This window comes from Corapipo altera, unplaced genomic scaffold (genome assembly GCF_003945725.1).
Source record: "Corapipo altera isolate COAL_440 unplaced genomic scaffold, ASM394572v1 51, whole genome shotgun sequence".
NCBI lineage: Eukaryota > Metazoa > Chordata > Aves > Passeriformes > Pipridae > Corapipo > Corapipo altera.
Window position 1 is genome coordinate 7,675,343 of NW_020884892.1, and position 23,268 is coordinate 7,698,610.

General features: G+C 44.4%; 1 protein-coding gene across 19 annotated transcripts in view; it reads left to right on the plus strand.

The window, feature by feature from the left end:
* The first annotated feature begins 17,082 nt into the window (after positions 1–17,082).
* MTSS1 (MTSS1, I-BAR domain containing) overlaps positions 17,083–23,268 on the plus strand; it is a 126,531-nt gene continuing 120,345 nt past the window's right edge. For 17 of the 19 annotated variants that reach the window (XM_027645702.1, XM_027645703.1, XM_027645699.1 and 14 more), the window contains exon 1: positions 17,083–17,779. In XM_027645702.1, coding sequence (XP_027501503.1) covers positions 17,708–17,779 — 72 coding nt within the window. In that variant the 5' untranslated portion in view covers positions 17,083–17,707. The remainder of the gene's footprint in view (positions 17,780–23,268) is intronic. The other 2 variants (XM_027645694.1, XM_027645695.1) reach the window with 2 other exon arrangements.

Below are 23,268 nucleotides of genomic sequence, written 5' to 3' on the forward strand. Positions count from 1 at the left end.
CACTAAGTAATTGCCTACAGAAAATCCCAGAATCATATCTTTGTTCTACATTCACAAATCTATTCCCTTAATGATCTCTTTTTCAAGCCTTTTGAGCTATAAATAGGTTTGTAAGTTTAAGAGCTGGAAATAAGCCACCAGCACTGTGACTGAGTATTGTGAAAAGGGTTTATTAATTTTAGGTTGGGGGAAGGGTCTAAGCTAAATCTGAGTGGGGCAGACACGCTGAAACAGCCTGTGCCTGTTGGGAAGGAGACCATGGGCTGGGATCCACTGAGGGGGGGAAGGCAAGGAATGAAGGGAATAGGGATGAAAAGCAACACAAAATCAGTGGGACTAATATGACATGTGCCAAATGTTAAGGTCTTTGAAAATAAGCAGCGATAACTATGAAAGACCCATGCCATAGCTAAAAATAGTTTTGGTTATGTGCACAGAGGAAAAACTCGTAGGCTTATGCTGTAGGAATTTCTTTATGCAAGTGGCAAGGGACTGTGTTTCTCACAGCAGAAAATGTTACATTACCAGTTGCCATCTTTGCAATAATAGGCCAGTATGGCCAAGAAGCAGTGGCACGTGAGAAGCAAGTAGCTGTGATGGAAATCAGGGAAGTGAGACTGCTGAATTAAGGATTTCTTCCTGCCACAAGAAGCTGGAAATGCTCTACTCATCTTGTACAGACTCCAGGTACTGAACTGAGGACATCACCTGCTTGGAGCAAGCCAGCATCTGGAATGACCACAGCAGAGTGCTAAAGCTTTCAGCATCTCACCAGTGGAGGCCAGTCTTTAGGCTTTAGACCATTTTACACCTATTTGACAAAAAATTTGCAGCTTCTCGAGGCCACAGTTTAGGTGCTACTCATTGGGAATTTAGTGGAGACTAACTGGCCTTTCTCTATTTGCAGAAATTTGTTTATTTTCATGTTGTAACTTGCAGAACAAAGAACTGAGCAGCGGTATCACCAAGGACATTTTTTAATAAACTGTGCTAGCAAAAATAATTCTAATCATCTGTAGCATCTCAGATGCATACATTTTTCTGGCCAAAAACTGCCTGAAAGGGACCTTAAAACCATCCCTCCACCACTGCTAACAACAGTAGAAGAGGTCTACAGAATGTCCCAGACCCCGCGCCCAGTCTGACTCCTGCTGAAGACACCAAAGTAGGTGTAGTGATGTCTGCAGGAACCACTCTGTGCTGGCCTTTGGTTCATCATCCACCTTCTCTGTATTTCACCAGTATTTCTACTGAAATTTGCTCTTAACTATCAGCTGCCTACAGGGTTCCCTGTGTATTGCACCAGGATTCTGTCTCTCAGTGGGACAACCAAGTGTATTGCTTGTGCTAAGTGATATACAAGGGGCCAGGGAGACAGGTAGAGGTTACAGGAATTAGATGGCAGTGGGATAAAGCAAGCAAAAGAGGTTTTTTCCCATCTTATTTTTTCTCTTCCTTTTCTGGCAATGTTAATAAGACACTAACCATGCTCTTAAGTTATTTTACTCTCAGTAGGTCACAGTTGCTTTAGCCTTTAAATATAGAGAACAGAGAAAATACCTGCCCTTACAGACTCATGCAGTGAGTCCACAGTAGAGGTGGGAATGTCTCTGAGCATCCTGCTCCTGCATAGCCAGTCCCACTGTGATCTTGTCCCAAAGGACACAGCCAAACCAGCTTGAGGAAGGGTTTGAGGGTAAAAAAGTGCAGAGGGAAACCTCCCATCATCACATCATCTTCATATAAAATATAAAATGTATAAAAGTCTACAGTCCCATTTTCTCCCAGGGGATTCCCAAGGTGCTGCTCTCCCATACAGTAGCTGGGGTCTGCAGGGAGGCATCTGCCAGAGCCAGGCAAGCTGTGAGATGGGAAAGAGGCAAGGGATCTTTTATTGCTGGCTGGGAAAGGAGTAGAAGGGAAGATCCTCTCGGGGTGCCTGGTTGCTGAGAGGATGGTGCTACGTGGGCATACGTGAGAGACTGGTAGTGGAGGAAGATGTTGCGTGAGGACCGGCTGCCATTTCATCACGCTGAGCCAACGTGTTTGCACACATACACTGATCACTCCCTGCTCAGCTGCCGTGGGAGGCAGGTTTGGCCGAAAACCGCTTCTCACTGCTGAGTCACCCCTTGCTGCTGATACACTCCCTGATTCCAGGCCCCTTCAAGGATGGTGAAATAAAGGTTCCAGAAGTGCTTTTGAAAAGTAGGGTGCAAGTGAAGAAATCAGTTTGAATCCTCCTAGGAATGGAAAAGCAAAAGTGGGGATGAGGAAGGGATAAAGTCACTGGACTTCACAAAATTGGGTTTGATTCTTTGGATCTAACTTTTCAATATACAGTGCCTGGTTTCATTTGCTGAGAAGTTGAAGACTATCAACTTGGGATCCTCAGATGTTCAAGTACCTTGGAAAATCAGGCCAATTGCATCAAGATAGCTATGCATTTAAGGAAGCATGGGCTCTGCACATGACATTAGAAGCCTGTTGTCAATAGCCCCAGAGTTACACTTACCAGAAAGAAAATGCTTGTGCTTTTTCAATCATCAGAATGATATTGTACATTCAGCTCTCCACTGCTGTTGGAAAGACCACAGAGAGTGAAATACAGTGTAGATACCACTGGGTAACACATTCCTTAATGACATTTTTAAAGCATTCCACATTGGCAGAACAATACAGAAAGAGGGAGAACAGAGCACAGCCTTCACTGAAAGTGGAAGAGGGAAAAAATAATAATCACAAGAGCTTTTCACTGATGTGGGCTGTGGCATCGTGCTATCTGCTGCTCAGAGCAGACAGTGTTTCCAAAATATACGCAGCGCAAATCCAGTAGAGTAAAACTTGAATAACTAGTCATGATCCCCTGGATTTAAATAGGTTGCCAACTCCCTATGGAAAAGGGGACCAAAAATAACTAAATCTGGATCATTGGAATATTCCAATTGTCCCTCAAACAACCAACCTCTGCAGTAACATTTGATTTCCAGCAGTTTCCCTCTGAAACTACAAAGATCTGGCCATGGTGCCCAGTGATGCATGGAACTGTTGATCCATTCTCAGGATGATTAAGGGGTATGTATTTGTTGTTACCCCTTGAGAGAAGGATGTGATTTATCACAAAACAATGGTGAATTTCACAGGAGGGTACCAGGCTCCGTATGGCTGGGATAGAAAGTCAGCATTGAGCAGGCAATGTTTTGTATGGTCCTGGAAAAATTTTAGGACAGTATTACAGCAAGGTAAAATGCAGGCGCCATTGAAATTGATTTCAAAACTCCTGTTGACTTCACTAGAGCCAAGATTTCCTCCAAAGAATCCCTACGCATATTTTAGATCCCTGGAGCTTCACTTTAATAGCAATGTTTTCCTCGTGGAACTAGAAACAGAGAGGGGAAAAAAAGGGAATTGAAGGCATGTGGGAGAAAGATGAATCAAAGCTTCCCTCCCCCATCTCCTTTGTGGAAAGAAGCTTCTGTGCCCTCAGGTGACCAAATCTCCCTGTTCTTCTCTACCTTTCTCTACCTTCCTACAGGTCTCATCCCTTCAGAGCAAAGGAGCCCACGGGCAGCCTGAGCCTGGTAATGCTCCACTGCCAGCACTTCTTACTCAGCAGGATCAGCCAAAAGCCTCAACAGCATCCTGCTTTATCATTCACCTTTATGCTTAGTCTTTAAAGGTTGACAAGACTGAAATGTGATGGCTTCACTGCACCCTTAAGTGAAGAAAAGACAATGACTTCTTTCAAATGAGTCCTGCTGAAGGTCCAGCTTGCAAATGGACTGATGCAGGGCTTTAGCTGAGGCATCTGACTAAGACTGGTCACCAAATCCTTCAGTGTGTCATAGGCAGTCGGTGCTGAAGAGGGAGAGGGAAGAAACATGACAAACTGTATCTATCACAGTTCTGTTTCAAATGAACGTCTTACCTTTAATCACAAATAGTCAGTGTCTGATCTAGGCTCCAAACAGGAAACTTCCTTCTCTTTTCCAAACTGTTATTGATGACAAACTGTCATTAGAGAGCCTTGCTACCTATAGAATTGGGAAGGTCTCTTTGATTTGATTCCAATGACAATCTACAGGCAGGCTGTCCACAGCCAAACTATATGTGAAATAAAAGGAATTTTATTTTGGTGAAAGGTATTTGTGTCTGTATTTCAGTTACATAAGTGGTAGTGTTTTGGGAGGACATGGTGCCTGGAGTTTCAGAAGATGTTTTGCCAAGAAATCACTCCTTGGAGAAAGCTGCTTGCAGCAGTACAGCTTGCCCTCTCCTCCTTTTTTTTTTTTTCTTTTTTTAATTTATTTTTTTTCCAGGAAATCATCATTCATAGAGCTTGGGTAAGGAGGGAGTGCTGCATTCATAAGACCTGCAAAGAGAGCCACTCCTCCCAGCAGGCTCGGGCAAACACATTGCAGCAGGTGAGGAGCAGCACTGTCTGTCACTGCAACCAGATCCCACCAGCCAGCTGATGGTGATTTCCTTCTTCTGGGACAGGTTGGAGCAATTGGTTTGTAATCCGACTGAATTTTGGCCAGAACACAGCCCAGGAGACTCACTGCTGAACCATTTCACTTTGACAGCTGGCAACAATTTGTGGACTGCAGGCACACCTGCTGAGCTCTGTGCTCAGAGGGGGACGCAGGCTTTAGCAGAGCTTGCCAATGTGAGAGACACCTGCTCCTGCCTCCCAGCTCCCACTTGGAGATAAAAGCCTCAGTGTCTCTCGAGACAGAAATTTTCCTATCACTTGTGAAGTGCAGGAGCCCCCAGTATATAAATCATCCCTCTTTCTTCCTTCTTTCTTTCTCTATTTCAACAATTGCAAAAAATAATTTGATAAAAGTCTGCTTTAGTTTCAAGGACTAAGTTAAGCTCAGAGAGTATTGCTCCAGATCAAGGCATGGACATCAAATCAATTAAATCAATGCAGTGTCATATCTGCAACATCCTCATTATCAGATTTCACATACAATATGCTGTTATCACAATAGACAGTTCCTCCTCCCAGCACTGTAAGTGGGAGACTTGCCATTAGCACCAATAGAAAGTGCACAGAATCCTGAAGAAATAAAACAGCAACCTGGCAGAACAAGGCTCAGATGTTACATAGACTGCAATGGTATAAATAACCACCCATATCTTGAAAAATTAATGCTCCAAAAGCTCTGTTTTATTGGGATATCAGAGAGACAAGCTGACACAGTGTTTCAAAGAGTTTATGCTGCAGCAGCCATGCATGTAATGTGCCCTCTGTGTATGGTCCACGTGGGAGCAGGAGGACCGGGTTTCACACAACAGCGTGGCACAGACACAAACCACCGCTCCTCCTTGGCACACTCAGCTTCTTGCCTTTGATGGAAGGATGGGATGGAGAAGAAAAGCAAGCCCAATGAATGACCACAGTGGGAGAGAAATAACAAAATCTGGAAGCATATTTCCTATTTGTTTTTTGGTGCCACTATCTCAGATTGCATTGGCAATCAATGCAAGGGAATATTATTGTGCTCTGCGTAAAATTGCTTCATCTAGCTGCATTAAAGTAAATTCATAAATAGAAATGGTGGAATGGAATATATTTATTGCACTAGCCTTGATAAATACTTTAAATGCATTGCTTGCCATCTTTGCATTTACTTTATTACTTGGAAAGATCAGTACCTTTAAGAGTAAAGTTGCTGAATTCAACTGAAAGTCAAATTCTTGGCAGGTGACAGACAAAACAGCTCACTGGCTTCTCATATTACTTTATTTTTAATCCACTGGTGCCACTGCAGTGCTCTGCAGTGTATTTTGAATACAGAAATAAACCACCTACACTTGTTAGTGAAATACTCTAATTCAATTTGAATACAAAAGCTTTAAATAACAGCTCGTCCCTCCAAAAAAAAACCCCAAAAAACAAAACCACCAAACATAGTCTATACTGTGAATTCATATGTGTCTGCTTAAAAAAGCCTCCACACCTACATCTCCAACCACATCACCCTGTCTGCTTTTGCAGCCTGGAGAAGATGGGCTTTGCAATCTGCAGTGAGAAGTGGGGAAGGCGAGTCAGTTCCCAGCTTCAGGAAACCTTTGTGGGAAAGATGGAAACAAAAGATCCAACTAGTTTGCCTGGGGCAAGTTCCAGGTCAGTTTGGTTCTGCTCAGCTGAAATATAGTTGTGTGGCATGGAGCAACGTCAAGCCTTTCCCCAGAGTAGTGGAGCAGCAAACTTTTAGAATTTTGTATCCTCTGTCACCTGACAATCTTCACAAAAGTCAGCCGGGCGCTGGCTTTCAAGGCTGGTGATCTTCTGATGAAGTCCCCTGTTCCTAACTACAGAAGTGCTCTGAAGTCTTCAGGGAGAGGGAATATATCTTGTACACACTTGTTCCTCAGGGAGTTCTCAAAACCCTGTCCTGTTGCCACCCAGCTTCCCATCCTCCCTCCTCCCACTCAGCTTTGTCACTCTGACTTCACCATGCAGTTGAGGATTTGGCCCTGGCAAGACTGTGGATATAGAAGAAAGATCAGAGGTTAATCAGAGGTTAGTGAGGGAGGAAAAAGCAGTGGCTTGAGGGGAAAATGGGGCTGACATCTCCCCAGACCAGCCATTGTTACGGTCCCTCCATTGGCAAGAACACTAGTGGGAGCACTTATTTTTATTACCTCAAGAAGAAAAGCATCAGCCAAAGATGGGGGCAGGGCTGTCAGAACTCATCTCCTTTTGGCTTCCCCCTTCTTTAGGAAAAGAATGTCTCCTGAATTCAAGGAATCCCTCGTTTCTCTCAAGATGATGGTCTTTACAGCTTTTTTTTAGTTTAAGAAATTGTCAGGCTCCAAAGTTGCCTTTTTATGTATCTTGAAATAAAGCCACAGTGTTTCCCCTTGCTTCTGCATTATTCACTTTGCCCTGCAAATCCTGCTGAGTGAATTATGATGTTTATTGCTCTGCCTTGCAGTGTTTTCTTCATACTTATCTGAACAATCTGCAAGAAAATCTGTCAGTAAAGATCTCTTCTTTCATAAGCAGCTGAACAACTACTGGGACTATTCACTTCATCCCACCAAAGACCAAGTCAAAACCACATTGTCCATCCCACCAGATAGACACTACCCCAGATCTGTTGTAGCACACAGGGTTGGCCAGTCCCTCTGAGCCTGCAACAGCATTGTAACAGAGATAGGAAACCAAGGGAAGAGCATTTTAGTCCGAATGATTCACTTCAGGAGACACAAAAGTGGCATGGAGGAGCAGAGAACCAAGTCTGGGGCTCCACATGGTTCAGAGCAGAAAGGAGCGCAGGGATTTTATTCAGAGCAGTCACTAAGGCACCAGGTTCAACCAAGGAGTCTCCAGCTCTTCTCCTTGTGCTGCCAAGGGACGCAAGGGAGTACAGCACTGTGCATCAGCCTGTTGTAGGATGCCGTGTCTTCTCAAGACCTTGTGCTATCACAAAAAGCAAACAAGGAAGAAGTAGTTTGCCTTCTGGAATCCTCTGCTGGTGTTGTCCCTGTAGCCCTCTACAGCAAGACTGCAAAGATGAACATTCTCCCCTTTACTGGTGTTCCCAGATGTGCCTTTATATCTGATAATTTTTTTACATAAAAAATTAGATTTACCAATCTAATTTGATTCTAGTGAAATTTCAGAGGCAATTAAGGGTTTGCTTTTTGCCTTTTTTTCATTTCCTCTCTAAGTAGAGATCAGCAACTACAAAGACACTTTCATATTATCAGCTATATTTCTCAGATCACAGAATCATTAAGGTTGGAAAAGACAGCCAATGTCATTGAATCCAACCTATGACTGAACACCACCTTGTCAAGTAGACCATGGCACTAAGTCCCATGTCCAGTCATTTCCTGAACACCTCCCGGGATGGTGACTCCACCACCTTCCTGGGTAGCCCATTCCAATTCTTAACCATCCTTTCAGTGAAGTTCTTCCTGATGTCCAACTGAACCTCCCCTAAGGCAGCTTGAGGCCATTTCCTCTAGTCCTGTCACTGGTTGCCTGGGAGAAGAGGCCAATCCCCACCTGGCTACCTCCTCCTTTCAGGTACTTGTAGAGAGCAATAAGGTCTCCTCTCAGCCTCCTTTTCTCCAGGCTAAACACCCCCAGCTCCTTAAGCCACTCCTCATAGGATTACTTTCCAGATCCTTCACCAGCTCTGTTGCCCATCACTGGACTTTCCTGAACTGAGGGGCCCAGAACTAGACACAGGACTCAAGGTGCGTCCTCACGCGTTGGACTGAGCACCCTGTTAACAACACATCACCGGAGTGCAACACAGACATCTCAGGCAGCTGCTGTCAGGGATCCAGGCTTACCCTCGCTCTGGGCTCCCCTCTTTAGCTCATAAATTGTGCTCCCTACTCTCCATTGACATATTACGGTGCACATGGCAGAGATACAAGGAAAGCAGGGAATGGAGGTGGCACGTTTCTCTTCTCTTGAGGACAGCGTATGTTTGAAATGTGTCAGGATTTCTGAGTTAAAGCAGCATAATGAGATGTCACCGAAGGCGAGCAGAAGGGGAAAATTAAGGCAACAGATTTCCCTGGGAAACCCTGTTTTCCAGAAAAACCATTGGAGGAAAACGCTATTCTGATTAATGTTAATTTGTCCCTTTTTCTTTTTTTCTTTTTTTTTTTTTTTATCTCCAAGGCAGGATGTAGGGCAGAGTAGAGACCAGGGAAATGGCAGCTCCGTCACCGAGCCAGCGCTGCAGCAGAGCTGATGGAGTATCTAGGTCAGCGTGCAGCAGCAATTCTTTGCAGATGACTGAGATCTACAGAGCCAAAGGCCAGCCCTGGCAGTAGAGCCAAGGGATCCTTTTGCAACTGAAGGGCGTAAAATCAGCTCCCCCTTTCAAGCAGCGTTCGCTGGAGGGAAGTCCAAGCCGCAGCCTCCATGGAGCTGGAACTAACGCCCTTCGGCTCCACTCACCCGTCCCTGCTCAGCGGAACACAGGCTGGGAAATCAGCGTTGCCATGGGATTCAGATACAAAAGGACGAAAGATGTGGATGTCAATCAAGTACCCAGATATACAGGGAGGATATTTTCAGCCCTCAAACTAAAACTGATGTGGAAGTTCTTCTCTAAGAAACAACACTTTGCTTTCTCACGCATGAGAGCAATGTCAAATGTTACCCAAATTTTTTTATATTTTAAATGTCCTCACTTAGCTTTGAAGGTTTTCAAATTTCACACAGGCTTTAGGAAAAGCTCACGCACTCACTTGGGTACTTTTTCCAAATATCCTGCTTGGCCTAATGAGAGGTATTGCCTCTGCTGACAGCCTTAGTGCCCTCAGAAGAGATACAGCTTTGGAAGCCAGCACACTGCCCACTGCAAGTGCACAGATCGTGTATCATGGGATCTTTCTCCTTTCTGCTTCTATGCCTCAACCCACTGGGACAGGGGCATGAAAGGATCAGTGCTTTCCCTATATATCATCCCTGAGCATCAATAAGACTGGCAGCTGTCTCTCAAGATTTGTGCTAAACCGTTCTTTAGAGGTTGATTCACAGAGCTACAGCCTTCAAAGTCAAGACACACTGTTAGATCATTCTGTCGGGTAGCAGAGGCCATCCGGATTTGTGCTGATTTTTATGTTAAAACATATCCTTCAAAAAAAGACAGTCCACTCCTGATTTGATAGCCACAGAAGAGGGAAGATTTCCCTGTACTGACAGAAGTTTAGAAAGTCATTCACGAGGTTTATTCTCCCTTGTTGAAAACACCAGGAGAATTTTCCTGATAATCTTGATTCCTGACAGAAGAATACATCAAATTTTGTGCTTAGAAGCTAAACTGGTAAACTGTGATGCCAAACAGCTAACTAACCTGCCTTGCCACTGAAGGTTTAATGATATACTATAGATCACGTGCCCAGTTTTCAGTAGGACTATTAGAAAAGGACAGTGCCAGATGAAATGTTCATGTTTCTAGAAAAAGGCAGCTGCTTCTGCATATGCTGAGAAAGGAGGGTGGATATTAGCACAAGGATTTTGAGGCAGGAACTACCTATTACTGGTATTTTGGATGACAGCTATCACATTATAGGTGTTTATCTAATAATATTCACCCTAATGATGCTTTGTCTGAACTAGTCAACCTAAGGCAGATCACCCCTTTGTTTCCCCCACAGCAGAACTTGCTAGAACAGCATTTTTAATTATGAACATTTCTGCTTAAATTCTTCATGTTCTGATGCTGGATAACTTCCTCTTTAAACTGGCATTACAGGGCAAAGGAAAAAAAGATCCAAAGTAGAAAACACTTAATTTAGTAAGTGAATAGTATTGCACTCTTTTTATGTGGGCGTATATAGAGGTATAGCATTTCACAAGGCTTGATGACTCCCACCAGTCACTTTTCTCTTGGTCCATAGAGGTGACCCCATAAATCAAGTGCAGGGATGGTAGTGCATAGTCTGAGTGATGCAAACAGAGACATGTTTTGAACAGCATATAATGCACATTTAATTGTATTTATTTAGTGGCTGTGTTAGAAACAGATGAGACTTTTGCACTTTTTTCATTGTAGACATGTTACATGGAAAAACTGTCTGTCCATCACTAGATTCTGCATAGGCATATCCTCATGAGGGGCTAGCAGAACATAAGAGGGCAGGAAGAACCTCCTGTAATCTCTGTATGTTTTGCATCCTGCTGAAGCTTCACATATCTGCTTACTAAGAAGACAAAAATAAAGGCTATTATGTGTCCCAGACAGGTTTACTCAGAGTCTTGTGGAGTAGGGAGTATTGCAATCCACATGATAAAACTGGTACAAAATGTTATTAATCAAAGGCTTGTAAAGAAGATGAAAGGAAAAGGGAACAAAACTGTCATTACCCACTATTTTGACTGCTGAATCTGGACTATTCATAGTAACACACCAACTGTATCTATCCAATTGCAGTAATGAGTGATAGATGACTACTTAGCAATTAGGTTTTCCTTCCCCACCTCTGAAATTAAGGTCATAACCTTTTCTATTTACTTTTGGGATGTGGTAAATTAGAGCTTTGGCTTCATTACAAAAATTAATTAAAATAGTCACACAATGGCACCATTCATGGCTGTGCTTGTCCCTCCCTGCAGTATGTCCTCATGTCAGCTCTCTTTGGTTTTAGTCCCAAATTCCAGTACGTGCTAGTCTGCCTGTATTATTTGGATCAATGGACTAGATTTTTCTTTTTGTCCATCTTCTTTGATTTATTGGAAGGGCTCCTCTTGTTTCTAATTCTTCTGGGCATTTTTTTTTTTGCTATTTTTGTTTGTTTGTTTGTTTTTTAAGAAACTGTACAGTAGCAGGCTCTCACCATGATCTGATGTCCCCAAAATGCTTTCTGGCCACAGAGTTTGCCAGTAGAACTGCCAAGTAGAACTTTAATTTGGACTCACAGCAGAGACCTCTACCTAACAACCTCTCCTTACCGACATCCCAGGTGTCTAGGTCTGGAGAAGAGGATTAGTGTTCAAGTTGTTTTCATCAGAATTTCAAGAACTAAACATAATTAAAGAGATGGGGGGGAGAAGGAGCCTGACTATTCCACACTTACATAGAGTTGGAAGTCTGCCCATTGAAATATGTTTTATTTCTTTTCTAAACCATTTCTTTGTGAATGTAATCCTTGTTTTAAAAGCTGGATTTATGAACTGGCAAAAAATAATGTTTTCTTTTATAGGAGAAAGTGTTGCATTATGTTTCACATGACCATGTCCTGAGGTGGTTCAACACACTGAGTTCTGCATGTACCAATAAATACAGATCTCAGAGACTTCAGGAATAGTGATCTAGTAAAAATTATTGCTTGATGGGAAGTACAGATGAGCTCAGATTCTTTTTATATAACACCTAAAGGGAGAGATGGCTGACAAAGGCTTGGACTAATATCCGTGCTGGAGACAGAGCCCAACAGGCAACTTTGATATATATGTGTAATTATACTGAAGTCAAAGGTAATGTTGCTATAAAGATGAGAACATGAGATATTTGCAAAAGTGAGACCTACTATAGGCTTTATTTCTTCAGAGCATTTAAGCATGTATGTAACTGCAAGTATAACCTGGGTTTTTTTCTCTCTCTGCTTGACTACTACTTGGAAGTTTTATGCAAGTTAATTTAGGGCATGCCTTCAAGTTGCATCAGTTGAGCACTTTTAAAATGTGAAGCTAAGGCCTGGTTTTGTGAAGTGAATGTGTCCACACCAGAACCTGACATAAGGTACTGAAGTCAGACTGAATGAGAGTTCAGATCAACAGTTCTGTTTCTAAACCTGTGTTGGCTGTAGATGAGAAACAAGAAGGTATCTACTGGGGAACGAGCATGGGAATGGTTATACAGAATGCCCCTTCTTTGTGAAACACAAAGAGGAAGGGTCCTCCTCTGGGACAAAATCATCTTGTAGCCTTAGTTTTCAGCCAAATCAGGTCCCTGAGTGACCCATCACATGGCTGCCTGAGCTCCGGTGCTGGTGACAGGGATGCTGCAGAGAGGAAGCTGTGGCTGAGCAGTGAATGTGGAAATACACTGTTGGTGCCACTCCAGACCTGCATGGGATGAAAGCGCCCACATAACCTTGTTCATGGGACCCCCCTTGGACATTTGCTGAGGTTAATCATGGAAGAGTTTTAAGAGCAGTGTTACTTGGAAGGAGGTGATAGACCTCAGCTCCTTTTGTGATCTACCAGCCTGAGATGGTACATGTGAACAAGAACATGTCACCTTCCCCCTACTTTAAAATGTGGCCTTTCTGCAAACCCCTTGATATGACACACAAACCCCGATTCTCAGATTTCGTGGCTTGTGCATAGAGATACCTAGGGGCAGCTTCCCTATTTGTTGGTGAGGAGGGTAGTGGAAGACTGCTTTAGTCCCTGAAAAATAAGCATCTCGTCCTCTATGTCTCCTGAATAAATTACATCCCATGTTGAACTTTGCTGAAAATGCCTTTTTTTTGCCTTCTGAGAAAAGCCGAAAATGAGACTGCATTGATATTTTACTGCAGAGTTGTTGCCTGTAGGTAGGCTTTAGATGGAGCTGTTCTATGGAAATCAATCCTGGTAAAGCAATAACAGCTGTTATTTTGCCAGCAAGCAGCAAGCAGAAACGATTGCAGAGGTACCCCCACTACAGTAATGCTACTTGGTAATTTAAAAACAATTTGGGACATAGAAATAACCCAGATAAAGCTGGAGAACCACAACATTGCTATTTCTCCTGTTCTGAAACTGCAATACTGTAAACATATGCTCATGAAAAAAAGGGAATTCTCCTTCACCAGGTCCCCACCTCCATGTATGGCCAGTGAACAATATAATACAGATTTTTCACTAGTGATAGAGAAGGGTCACTATCTAATATTTGTAATGCTATTGAGACAACTGTCTCAGATGGATTAATCAATTCCTTTTGTCATCTTTCTGGCTTTGTTGCCTGTTATCCTACCTTTCTCTGCTTTCATAGACAGAGCAGGATTGTACCCTGTGAGCACCTCAAGGACTGGAGCAAATCGTGTCAGGGACTCCACCCCTTGGAAGCTCTTGGGCTCTTTTTTCTCAGTCTATAAAGAAGAAAACACCATCATCCTTCAAAATATAAATCATTATTAGAAAGCCTCAAATGGGGACAGATTACTGGTTTCATTAAAAAAAAAGTATACATATGCTACTTGAGTTTATTAATATAGTTTATGAAGGCTCAAGGATGAAAGATTCTGTAGCAATATAATGGAGTATTATAATATTAATTTGCATCAATTTCTTAAAGAGATAATTCAATTAAATAGTTCAGCCTTTAGCAACCTATTCTTTTAAAATCATATCTCTTTTTGAACTGTCAACCACTTGAAGGAACAGCCCTTGATTCTTTCTTGATTGTATGATAGATGAGGCAATTTTTCCTTGGGGAATAACATTAGCTAAATTAGGAACACTGTAATTTAAAGGTGATTAAGTATCTTTTGTGATTGTTGTTCTATGACTTCAATCTGATAACACTTAAGTGCATGTGTAATCTAGTCTTCCACGGGGCTACTCACATTCATAAGTGGGCTTAAATCTTTATAAGATCAGGACCTAAATAAGCACCACAGTTAAACCTTTTACAGTACATTGACAGAGGATATATTTGTTCTGATTGCAAAAACATTTCACACTTGTGCTTGGTGCATAAACACCAGGAATGCTTTTAAAAATTGGGATTTTCATTTCACAGAAGGAGAAAGCAAGGCACAGAAATTTGAATGGATATATTCTGGTCATGAGGCAAGTCCGCTGGCAGACTTGGGAACACACTGTGGACTTCTGACCCTCACGGATTTGTGTCCTGCTTCACTCTGTCTGTACTTTGTGCCTTGGTGCTCAGTATGGGGGAGCAGCAGGAACAATCCAGGCCAGACAAAGTGACCAAGTCATTGCTCAACCTGCCCACTTATCTCTGGAGAAATTCTTTCTTAAGCATAAACCTACTCGGGGTTTCAGTGGAATAGGCTTTTTGTCAGCAGAGCACCCAACGTGTAGAAGGATGTCAGAACATGGGCTACTATTGTGAAGTTGACAAATTTTAAGGTTGACATCTGTTGGGGGCTACTGAGTAAGATGCACCCATTGTCAAGAAGCGGTGCTGGCATTTGCCCATGAATCAGGATATTTTACAGAATGTCATCACTTGGTAATGAAATGCTCCCTGGTAACGATGGCTCATGAACACAAAAATAGCCTTTGCCCATAATAAAGTTTTGCAAATAATGCTTGCAGGAAGTGATTTGCTAGGAATCAATCAAGCAGATCCCAGAAAAAATGTGACAGATGGTAACCCGACATTACCACAACATCACCAAACTACTTCTTACTCACACTTTAAACAACCATTTGGACTCAGGTCTTCAAAGAAAAATGTTAACTCTCACTCTACAGCTGGTTGAAGCTGAATTGTCATCCCGCAAAAAATTCTATCCTTAGAAGTCACTAAAAGGCAGAATAAAATTAAAAGTCTGAAATGTCCTTCAAAGTAAAAGAAAAAAAATAATTCTGTTATCAATATCCTATTTTGATGCCTTCAGGCTATCTGCCCTTACTTTATTTTTAGCTGTGTTAGGCTATGAACAAACAAAAATTTTAAAATATAAAAATAACACAATCTTTATTCAAAGTTATAAATGCAATGAAAATTTAACAAAATAGATTTGAAACAGAAAATACAGAAAAGAACAAATACTTTCCTGTTTGCGCTTTGATTTTTTGAATGTAAAAGTGTGTTGAAATCATCACGTCTCCATTTTTCATGGCCTAACACCTTCTGACAGAAAAATATTCCACCTGAACAGTTTTGATAAGGTCTCTCTAGGTTGTGACAGGGTGCACTTGAGTTACAGTGGTTTAGCAAGTTACTCATCATAATCAGTGACATGGACAGTTTCTCCTTTCAAATTTGCAAGGTAAAACCCATTATTTTACATTGTATGCCTAATTTACTTGTTACAATTTATTGAGGCTTGAAATTAGTAGTTCGTTTTTTTGGCTGTATACCTGCATGCTCTTTCATCACTGTATGAAGACTTGTTGCTTGCTACAGAGAAGGCAGCTCTGATTTATTAACTAAAGCATTAATGCAGTCCTTAAACAACAGCTTTTCTTTATAGGAGGTTTTTCACCCTCCTCTCTCATGTGCATTGTGCACTCCACAACCTTTTACACTGAAACTTCTCATTCCCAGAAAGGAGGTTAGCCAAGTCACTGTTTGCCCTAAAACAAGGATCATCCCAGAAACAGAGTGGCTGAAGAAAGCAAAGTAGGCCACCAACTTTCCCTGCCGAATTGCTGGCTGTGACTCTGTCCCAGGGGAACGCTGTCACGCTGATTATGTGACAGCACCAGAAGCTCTGTATGAGATGGGCAGGTGTCGCTATTACAGGCCTCTGGGGACGTTTGCTGGACCTGTCTGTGGGAGCGAGGGTCATGCAGAGCTCCAAAATGAATCGCCTGGTAAGACCTGTGCAGGGTTTTCCTCTCCAAAGACGAGGGAAACTGCTGCCCCAGCCTGTGCTGCCACGGCCCTGCTGGAGAAAGGGCACCTGTCCAGCCTTTTCCCTCAGTGATAAATTAACATGCAATATTAATTTATGCATGTACCCAGGTACTGTCTGAAATGAAGCAAAATACACTGGCATGCACACTGACTCCTCTCAGGCAGAGTTCATAGGATAAATTTTAATTTTAATAACTCAAATTTCCAAACTGCCCTCTCAGTCATGGCTGTTCACATACTGCTGTGTGTATGTACAGAAAGACAGACCCCTCACACCCCTTTGACGTCTAAGGCTGATTCTTCCATACCTACACGTTCCTGGTTCTACAAGTGGTTCTTACTAAACCACAAAGCAACACAACCTGTTTTCCTGGGTGCGCAGCTTCTCGGGGCTGGGCGGCAGCAGGACCTTTGGAGCTCTGCTCCCCAAAACAGCGGGGCACTGCTCCATTTATGCCAACGGGGGGTCTCGGGGACCCTCGGTGCTGCTCCTGTTCCGCTGTTACACGTGTAGGGTGAGCCACTGACTGCCTACATGCAGAAACAGAGGATTTCGACCAAATGTTCGCAAAATTTGGCACAGTTAATGTGCAAACTGAATTACTTTAACCCCCTACATTTTATACAACCCACTCTCACACCCTTGGGTATCGTCTGGCATGTCTGGGACAGGATGAGGGAACAGCCGCCCAGCCGCTGCCGGCTGTACAACCCAGGGCGTTGCTTCGCTGAGGGCTCTCAGCTCGGTATCGGGGGTGTCGCGGCAGATGCTTTTCACCAGCAGAGACGAATTTCAGCCATTTCGGCGAATGTCACCAGAAGAAAACCACTTCTTCGCCGAGCCGAAGACACGCAGCCGGCGCCTGCCCCGAAATAGGGACCAGCACCACTACCAGGACCCGGACGCGGCAGCAGCGGGACTCGAACCGCGGTCCCGAGTGCACCGGCCGCGCGGGGCCAATGGGCGGCCGCGCCGGTGACGCGGCGGGGCGGGCGGGGCGCTCGGTACGGGGTGGGACGGGGGCGGGCGCTGCCGCCGCGGGAGCGGCACGGGCGGGCGGAGCGGGCTGTTCCCGGAGAGAGCAGGCAGCGGGTCGGGTGCTTTAGCTGCAGTCTGCTCCACTGGGGTTTGCAGAGACTCTCCCCTTCCCCAGGCTGCGCCACAAGGATCGGCGTGATCTCGTCCCCTTTTTATACAGAGACCGTTTTTTTTTCCCCCCACTTAATTTTTTGGGGTGCGCTCTCGCCCAGCGCCGCGGGCGCCCGCTGCCCTGAGCGCTGCCGTGCCGGGAGGCGCGGGGGGCCGGGGCCGCGATGCGCAGCGATGGGCCCTGTGGCTGCCCCCGCATGGGCGCGTAGTGCCCGCTCGGCGCTGAGTGCCCGGGTGCCGCGGAGCGGGGCGGGGAGGCGCGTGTAGGAGAGAGGTTGGATTTTATCCTTTTTCCCGTTGTAGACGTGCAGGCAGACAGGGGTACAGGTGTGTTGGGGTGTTTTGGTTTTTTCCCCCTCATTGCCTATATCGGCTTGTTTACCCCCCCATTTTTTATTTTTTTGTTGTTGTTTTGTTTTGGGTGAGGTGGGAGCCCGGGGTGTCTGATTTTCCTCCAGCTGAGCAGTGCAGTTGCAGCGGTAGCGGTGAAATCCTGCTCCTCCAGTGAGCTCGAGCCAGGAAAATGGAGGCTGTGATAGAGAAGGAATGTAGTGCGCTCGGAGGGCTCTTCCAGACCATCATAAGCGACATGAAGGTAAGAGGCTGAGGGGTCTGGGGGCGGCACAGGGGAGGGGAGGTGTCTTCTCACCTGGCCTGGCGAAACTTCGCCCCGGGCGGTGCAGCCGCATCGGGCTCTGGTGGCGGCGCGACCTCTCCCCGCGGCGCTGGGGGACCCTCCCCGGGGCTGGGACCAGCCTGGCAAAGGGGCCCCTGTAAATGCTTCACACCCCAACAGGGTTTGGGGCTTGCGAGTTGCTTGCAGGACACCACCTCTCCCTCTCTCTTCCTTCCCTCCTTTCGCTGTCTCTCCTGCTCAAACATGCAAGCTGTTACCTTGCACCAGGGTCAGCGTTTTCCAAGCCTGCCTCTTTTTTTTTTTTTAAACATCTTTTTCTTTTCCTTCTCCTCCTTTTTTCTCCCCTGCTTTGGGCTGTCAGAGCGTTAGCAGAATGGACGCAGCGAGGCGGGAGCGCGGTGCGGAGGAGCCGGGCACGGAGCATGTCAGCCTGGGGTGGGGCTGGGAAGGGCAGTGGGGATTTCGGTACCAGGCTGGTGGGAGCGATGGAGAAAAATCTCAGCCTGGAGATGCTCAAAAGTTGATGTGTGCCTGGATTAAAATTGCAGTCGGTCGGTTATGCGATATTATTTTCACGCTCTGTATACTCAGGGAGGTGGCATTTGCTTCTTTCTGTGCGTGAATCCAAAGGTCTCAAGTCGCCGGGTCTCCTCTCCACCATCCACCAGAAATCTGAGTGTGCCGATCCTGACTGCCAAAGGGTCCCTTTGAGAGGGGCGTTCCCAATATATCCTTGGCAGCCAAGGGCACTTCTGTAGGGTTTTCTTTGGGTGAGCGGGTGCCTCCCACCCTTCTCTCGTGGAAATAAACAGCGTAAAAGCCTTGCTGTGTTCTGTCAGTCATGCCTTCCCCAAACCCCAGGGCCCGCGGCGCCCTGCCCCCGGCAGACGGCCCTACTGCAGAATACTGCAGTGTTCCCCTGGACAAGGGCAGCCTGTCTTCATCCCAGGGCTGACTGGGAAGGATGCACTTGTCGGGAGATGTTGAGGGACGGGTCAGATAATGGGGGGCCGCCGTAATTTCAAGGCAGCAACCGAGCACGCGGTGCTGCTCCCAACCAGGGGCTCGGGATTTCTCTGGATGTTCTCATCCATGCAGGGCTCACGAGCAGGGAGGGCTGCGGGAGAGAGAGCTGCCAGTTGGGGTTGGAGGAGGACAGGATCTGCTCTAGGAGGGAGCCTGGCAGAGGTGAATGGCTTCTAATGTGTATTTTTGTGGGGGGTGGAGAAGCTGTTTGCATTAGAAGTTATTTTTTGGCAAGGTTCATATGCACTGTCCTCTCAACACATCTAATGAGGAGACATTTAATTAAAAGCGTGACTTGTCAAGAGCAGGCAGATTACAGAGAGGAGGGAGAGTGTGTCTGTATCTGTCAAGACAGTGTTGCAGTCCTGGAGGTGGTGGTCCTCGGGCTCTCAACCCCCTTGGATTTAATAATGACTGCAATTTAAAATAAACCTCCCAAAAAGCAGGAAACGATCACAAATCCTGGAATCCTTTTAGTGGGCTGTGCAGGGAGCACGCAGAAGATGTTCTGTTCCAGATGCAGTGTGGTTTGGGTTTCATCACGGAGGGACACTGAGTATGTTTATTCTCTCCTTCTTTCCATGGGTGATGCATTTGGGTTTTCTTGCTCTTAAGCCAATGGGCCTTTGTTATGTGGTTTTATTTTTTCTTCTACACATTGCTACTTGCATGGAAATGCTGCTCATCAGAAACATGTTGACATGAGCTTATGGAGATGGGCACAGGTGTGAATATTTTTTTCTTAATGCTCCATAGTAGTGGAACCTGTTTTGTGAACTGGCAATTACTGAGGGGGGAGGTTTGGAAGGAATCCAGCAGATCTTTAGCAACATGGTTGTTGTTATGGTTTGGAAAATCTGCTTGTTATTTAGCAGGAGTAGAACAAAGAATTTTTACCTGTAGTTTGGTTTGATGCAGCTGATGCCGTACTGCTGATGAGATGCGCTAGGATTCTTTGTGAATTGTACACAAAGGAACATGACAATTTTTAAGAAAAAATAGCTATTTTTTGATAGCTAACCAGAACCTTTCAACTAATCATACCTTTAGTAGTAAAGTGAAAATTAGCATTTTAAATGCTGTTTCACGTAGTCAGGTCTGTGTGGGCAGGCTTCTGGCAGGATCTTGGAGATGTTGCATAGGGGTCTGCCCACACTTACCCAAGTGCACTATCTGTGCTGATTTCTCATCACAGGCTGTGATCAAGGCCCCACATGCCCTGCAGTGCTGAGGGATTTGCTGCAGCATCCGCCTTTTTTTTAGCTAAACAGTTCACAGGGTCTTTTATCGTGTATTGCTCTGCCTCAAACTTTGTTGTAAAGATGGTAGGGTTAATCAACAGCGTAAATTACTCTGAAGTCTTGCCAGTGGATGCAGATGGGTGCTGCAGCTGAGGTGATGAAGATACAGTACACGTCGACTGATTTTTCTCTTTGTTCACAGTAATACAGAACTAGCTCAGGTGTACCTGTTGTTAATTTTGAGCTCTGCCTGATCTTGACAGGGTTACAGAAATTATAATTCTGAACAGTGTGATTTTTTCCATTTTTTTTCTGTATACTGCGTTAACTTTGAAACTTAATGTGGGGAATATATGTTGGTGTGACTAACATATCACATTTTTGATAGCAAGATTATGTCTTGCTGGCTGAGATTTCTTGAACTGTCTTTAATGTTTTGTCCAGAAACCCCAAATTTCTTTCCACCCTCTACCAAAAGTATTTCTGGAGCTAATACTCAACAAAATATGCTCCAAAATAACTCAGTGTAAAGCTTAGTGAATTAGAGAAATTATATTATTGAGTAAATATAGATATGGTTAATAAACATCCCATTAGTACAGCACAATATTGTACATCACAGAATATTCTGAGGGGCCCACAGAGATTATCAGGTCCAACCCTTAGCCATGCACAGGATACCCCAAGAATTACACCGTGTGCCTGAGAGCATTGTCCAAGTGCTTGTTGAACTCTGTCAGGCTTGGTACTGTGACCACTTCCTTGGGGAGCCTGTTCCAGTGTCTGACCACCCTCTGGGTGAAGAACCCCTTCTAATATCCAACCTAAACCTCCCCTAACACAACTTCATGCCATTCCCTCAAGTCCTGTCACTGGTCACCAGAAAGAAGAGATGGGTGTCTTCCCCTCTGCTTCTCCTTGTGAGGAAGTTGTAGACTGCAGTGAGCTCTCCCCTCAGTCTCCTCTTCCTCAGGCTGAACAGAACACCTGGAACTTCAATCCCCTGACAGGGGAAGTCCGTTTTTTCCATGCAAAACAAGGGTCATGTTTGTTGAGTAGTATGTTGGTGTACATGATGATGGGGTTGTTTGTGGAAAGTCCACAGTGGAAGTTGTACTTGGCATTGTGCTCTAGAATTGGATTTCGATGCTTTGAGATTTCAGGATCAGATTAAAGAATCATAAAGGTGGGAAAATGTCTGCCCATCCCATCCTTAAGTTTTGATCCATTGTCACAACCCTGGTGTTTCCTACAATACATCACTGAGTACATGACACTTATGGTTTGTTATAGTCTTATGCAAGATGTTTTTCAATGCAATCAAAGTTTATAAAAGCAAAAATAAAATGTGCTTGTTCCCTTAGAGGACTAGTTCTGTGTGCTGCATGCAAACGCTGTGCGGTTTCTCTTTGAATGCAGCATATTTTCTGTAGTTCCTCGTGGGAAGGAAGTATTTGATCTGAATGGTTTGTAATTCATTTTTGCAATTGAGAAATGAGATGCTGCAATGTACTGTTATTTTCAATATTTCTTTTAGTGCAAAGCAAATCAGTGCAGATAATTTTTGGGAGGGCCTGTTGTGGATGGATTTTAAAAGACCTTGTCTTCTCATGCAGAGATTTTCTGTCATGCTGTTTTTCCTTTTGAGTTCATTTTACATTCCTTTTAATCACATTGTTCTCTGCTATCCTGAAGAAAAAGACAACATCTCTGAAAACATTGAAATTGGTAGTGTTTGTAGCTTGCTTGATGGTGTTTCTTTGGCTTGTAGCATGTTCTTTATTTGTCTTGCCTCTTCTGCCAGCATGTGTTTTGACAGAGCAGGGGCTTGCTGTATGTGTACAGCACTTGACATCCATGGGGTGGGCACTGGAGGAACATGAGTTTAATGAACACTGTGACTTCATTTATACCAAGTGGGAGGATTTACTGAATTTTTGTGGGTCAGATTTGGATTACCAATTAGTCTCATTCATCTCCCCACATGTGAGAGATGTGCAGATATTGTTGTCGTGTTAGTGAACAAAAACAAGGTTCCCAAAGGAGGTGTAAGATTGGGAAATTTTAGAAATTCTTGTATTTTATGACTTATTTATAGTTGTTTTAGCCTAAAACTCAATAAAGTCAACCTTTTCCTTCTGGCAGTGACCTCTAATACTGTAGCGGAGGTGAACCCTTGACTGCATTGCTGCTGCTGGGGCTCTTGGACGAGGCAGTGGTGCCCCTTTGTTTTCAGCCATGCAAAACTCTTGGTTAAAGCAGAGTAGAGAGACATGAACATATGGGCATGAGAAACATTTATGTTTTTGCAGTCCCTTATCTCATGTTAGGAAGTGACTGGTGAGAAGCAGCATTTTAGTCTTCTTTTTTGTAGAAGTTGGGAGCAGGGGGGGGGGCCACATCAGGGATTAAGAGTTTTGTTTGTTAAGTAGCCCTGATTACTTTCGAAGGATGGCCTTGTGCTATTCACACAAATGATATAAACTGAGTGGAAAAAAATATGTGATGGAAAAAATAGAAATGCTGAGACAGTTACTACAGCAAGTACAGCTGCAAGTCCTCAGCATTTGTGTAAATCGAAAGGACAGCACACATGTACCAAAGAACCTGGGCAAATTTATTTTACCGTGACGTGTCATAGTATGACAGCTCTTCCACAGCTGTGCTTTATTTGAAGCTTGAGATCTCTGTGGAGATTAGGAATGTTCAGTTGAATCATTTTAAGGCCTAGTTTCAGTCCAGCTGCTAAGGATGGTAACTATTGTAAGGAAAAACAACTGTGTGATGTATTGGGACTGGCGCTGTTTAACATCTTTGTCGGTGACATGGACAGTGGGATCGAGTGCACCCTCAGCAGGTTTGATGACAACACCCGGTTGTGTGGTACAGTCAACATGCTGGAGGGGAGAAATGCCATACAGAGGGACCTGTACAGTCCCGAGAGATGAGACTATGTGAATTGGGGAGACCTTACTGTACTGCCAGCACCTAAAGGGTGACAAGAGAGCTGGAGAGGGACTTCTGACAAGGACATGTAGTGACAGGACAAGGGGGAATAGCTTCAAACTGAAAGATGACAGGATTAGGTTAGCTATAAGTAAGAAATTTTTTACTGTGAGTATAGTGAGACACTGAACAGGTTGTCCAGAGAAGCTGTGGATGGCCATCCTTGTAAGTGTT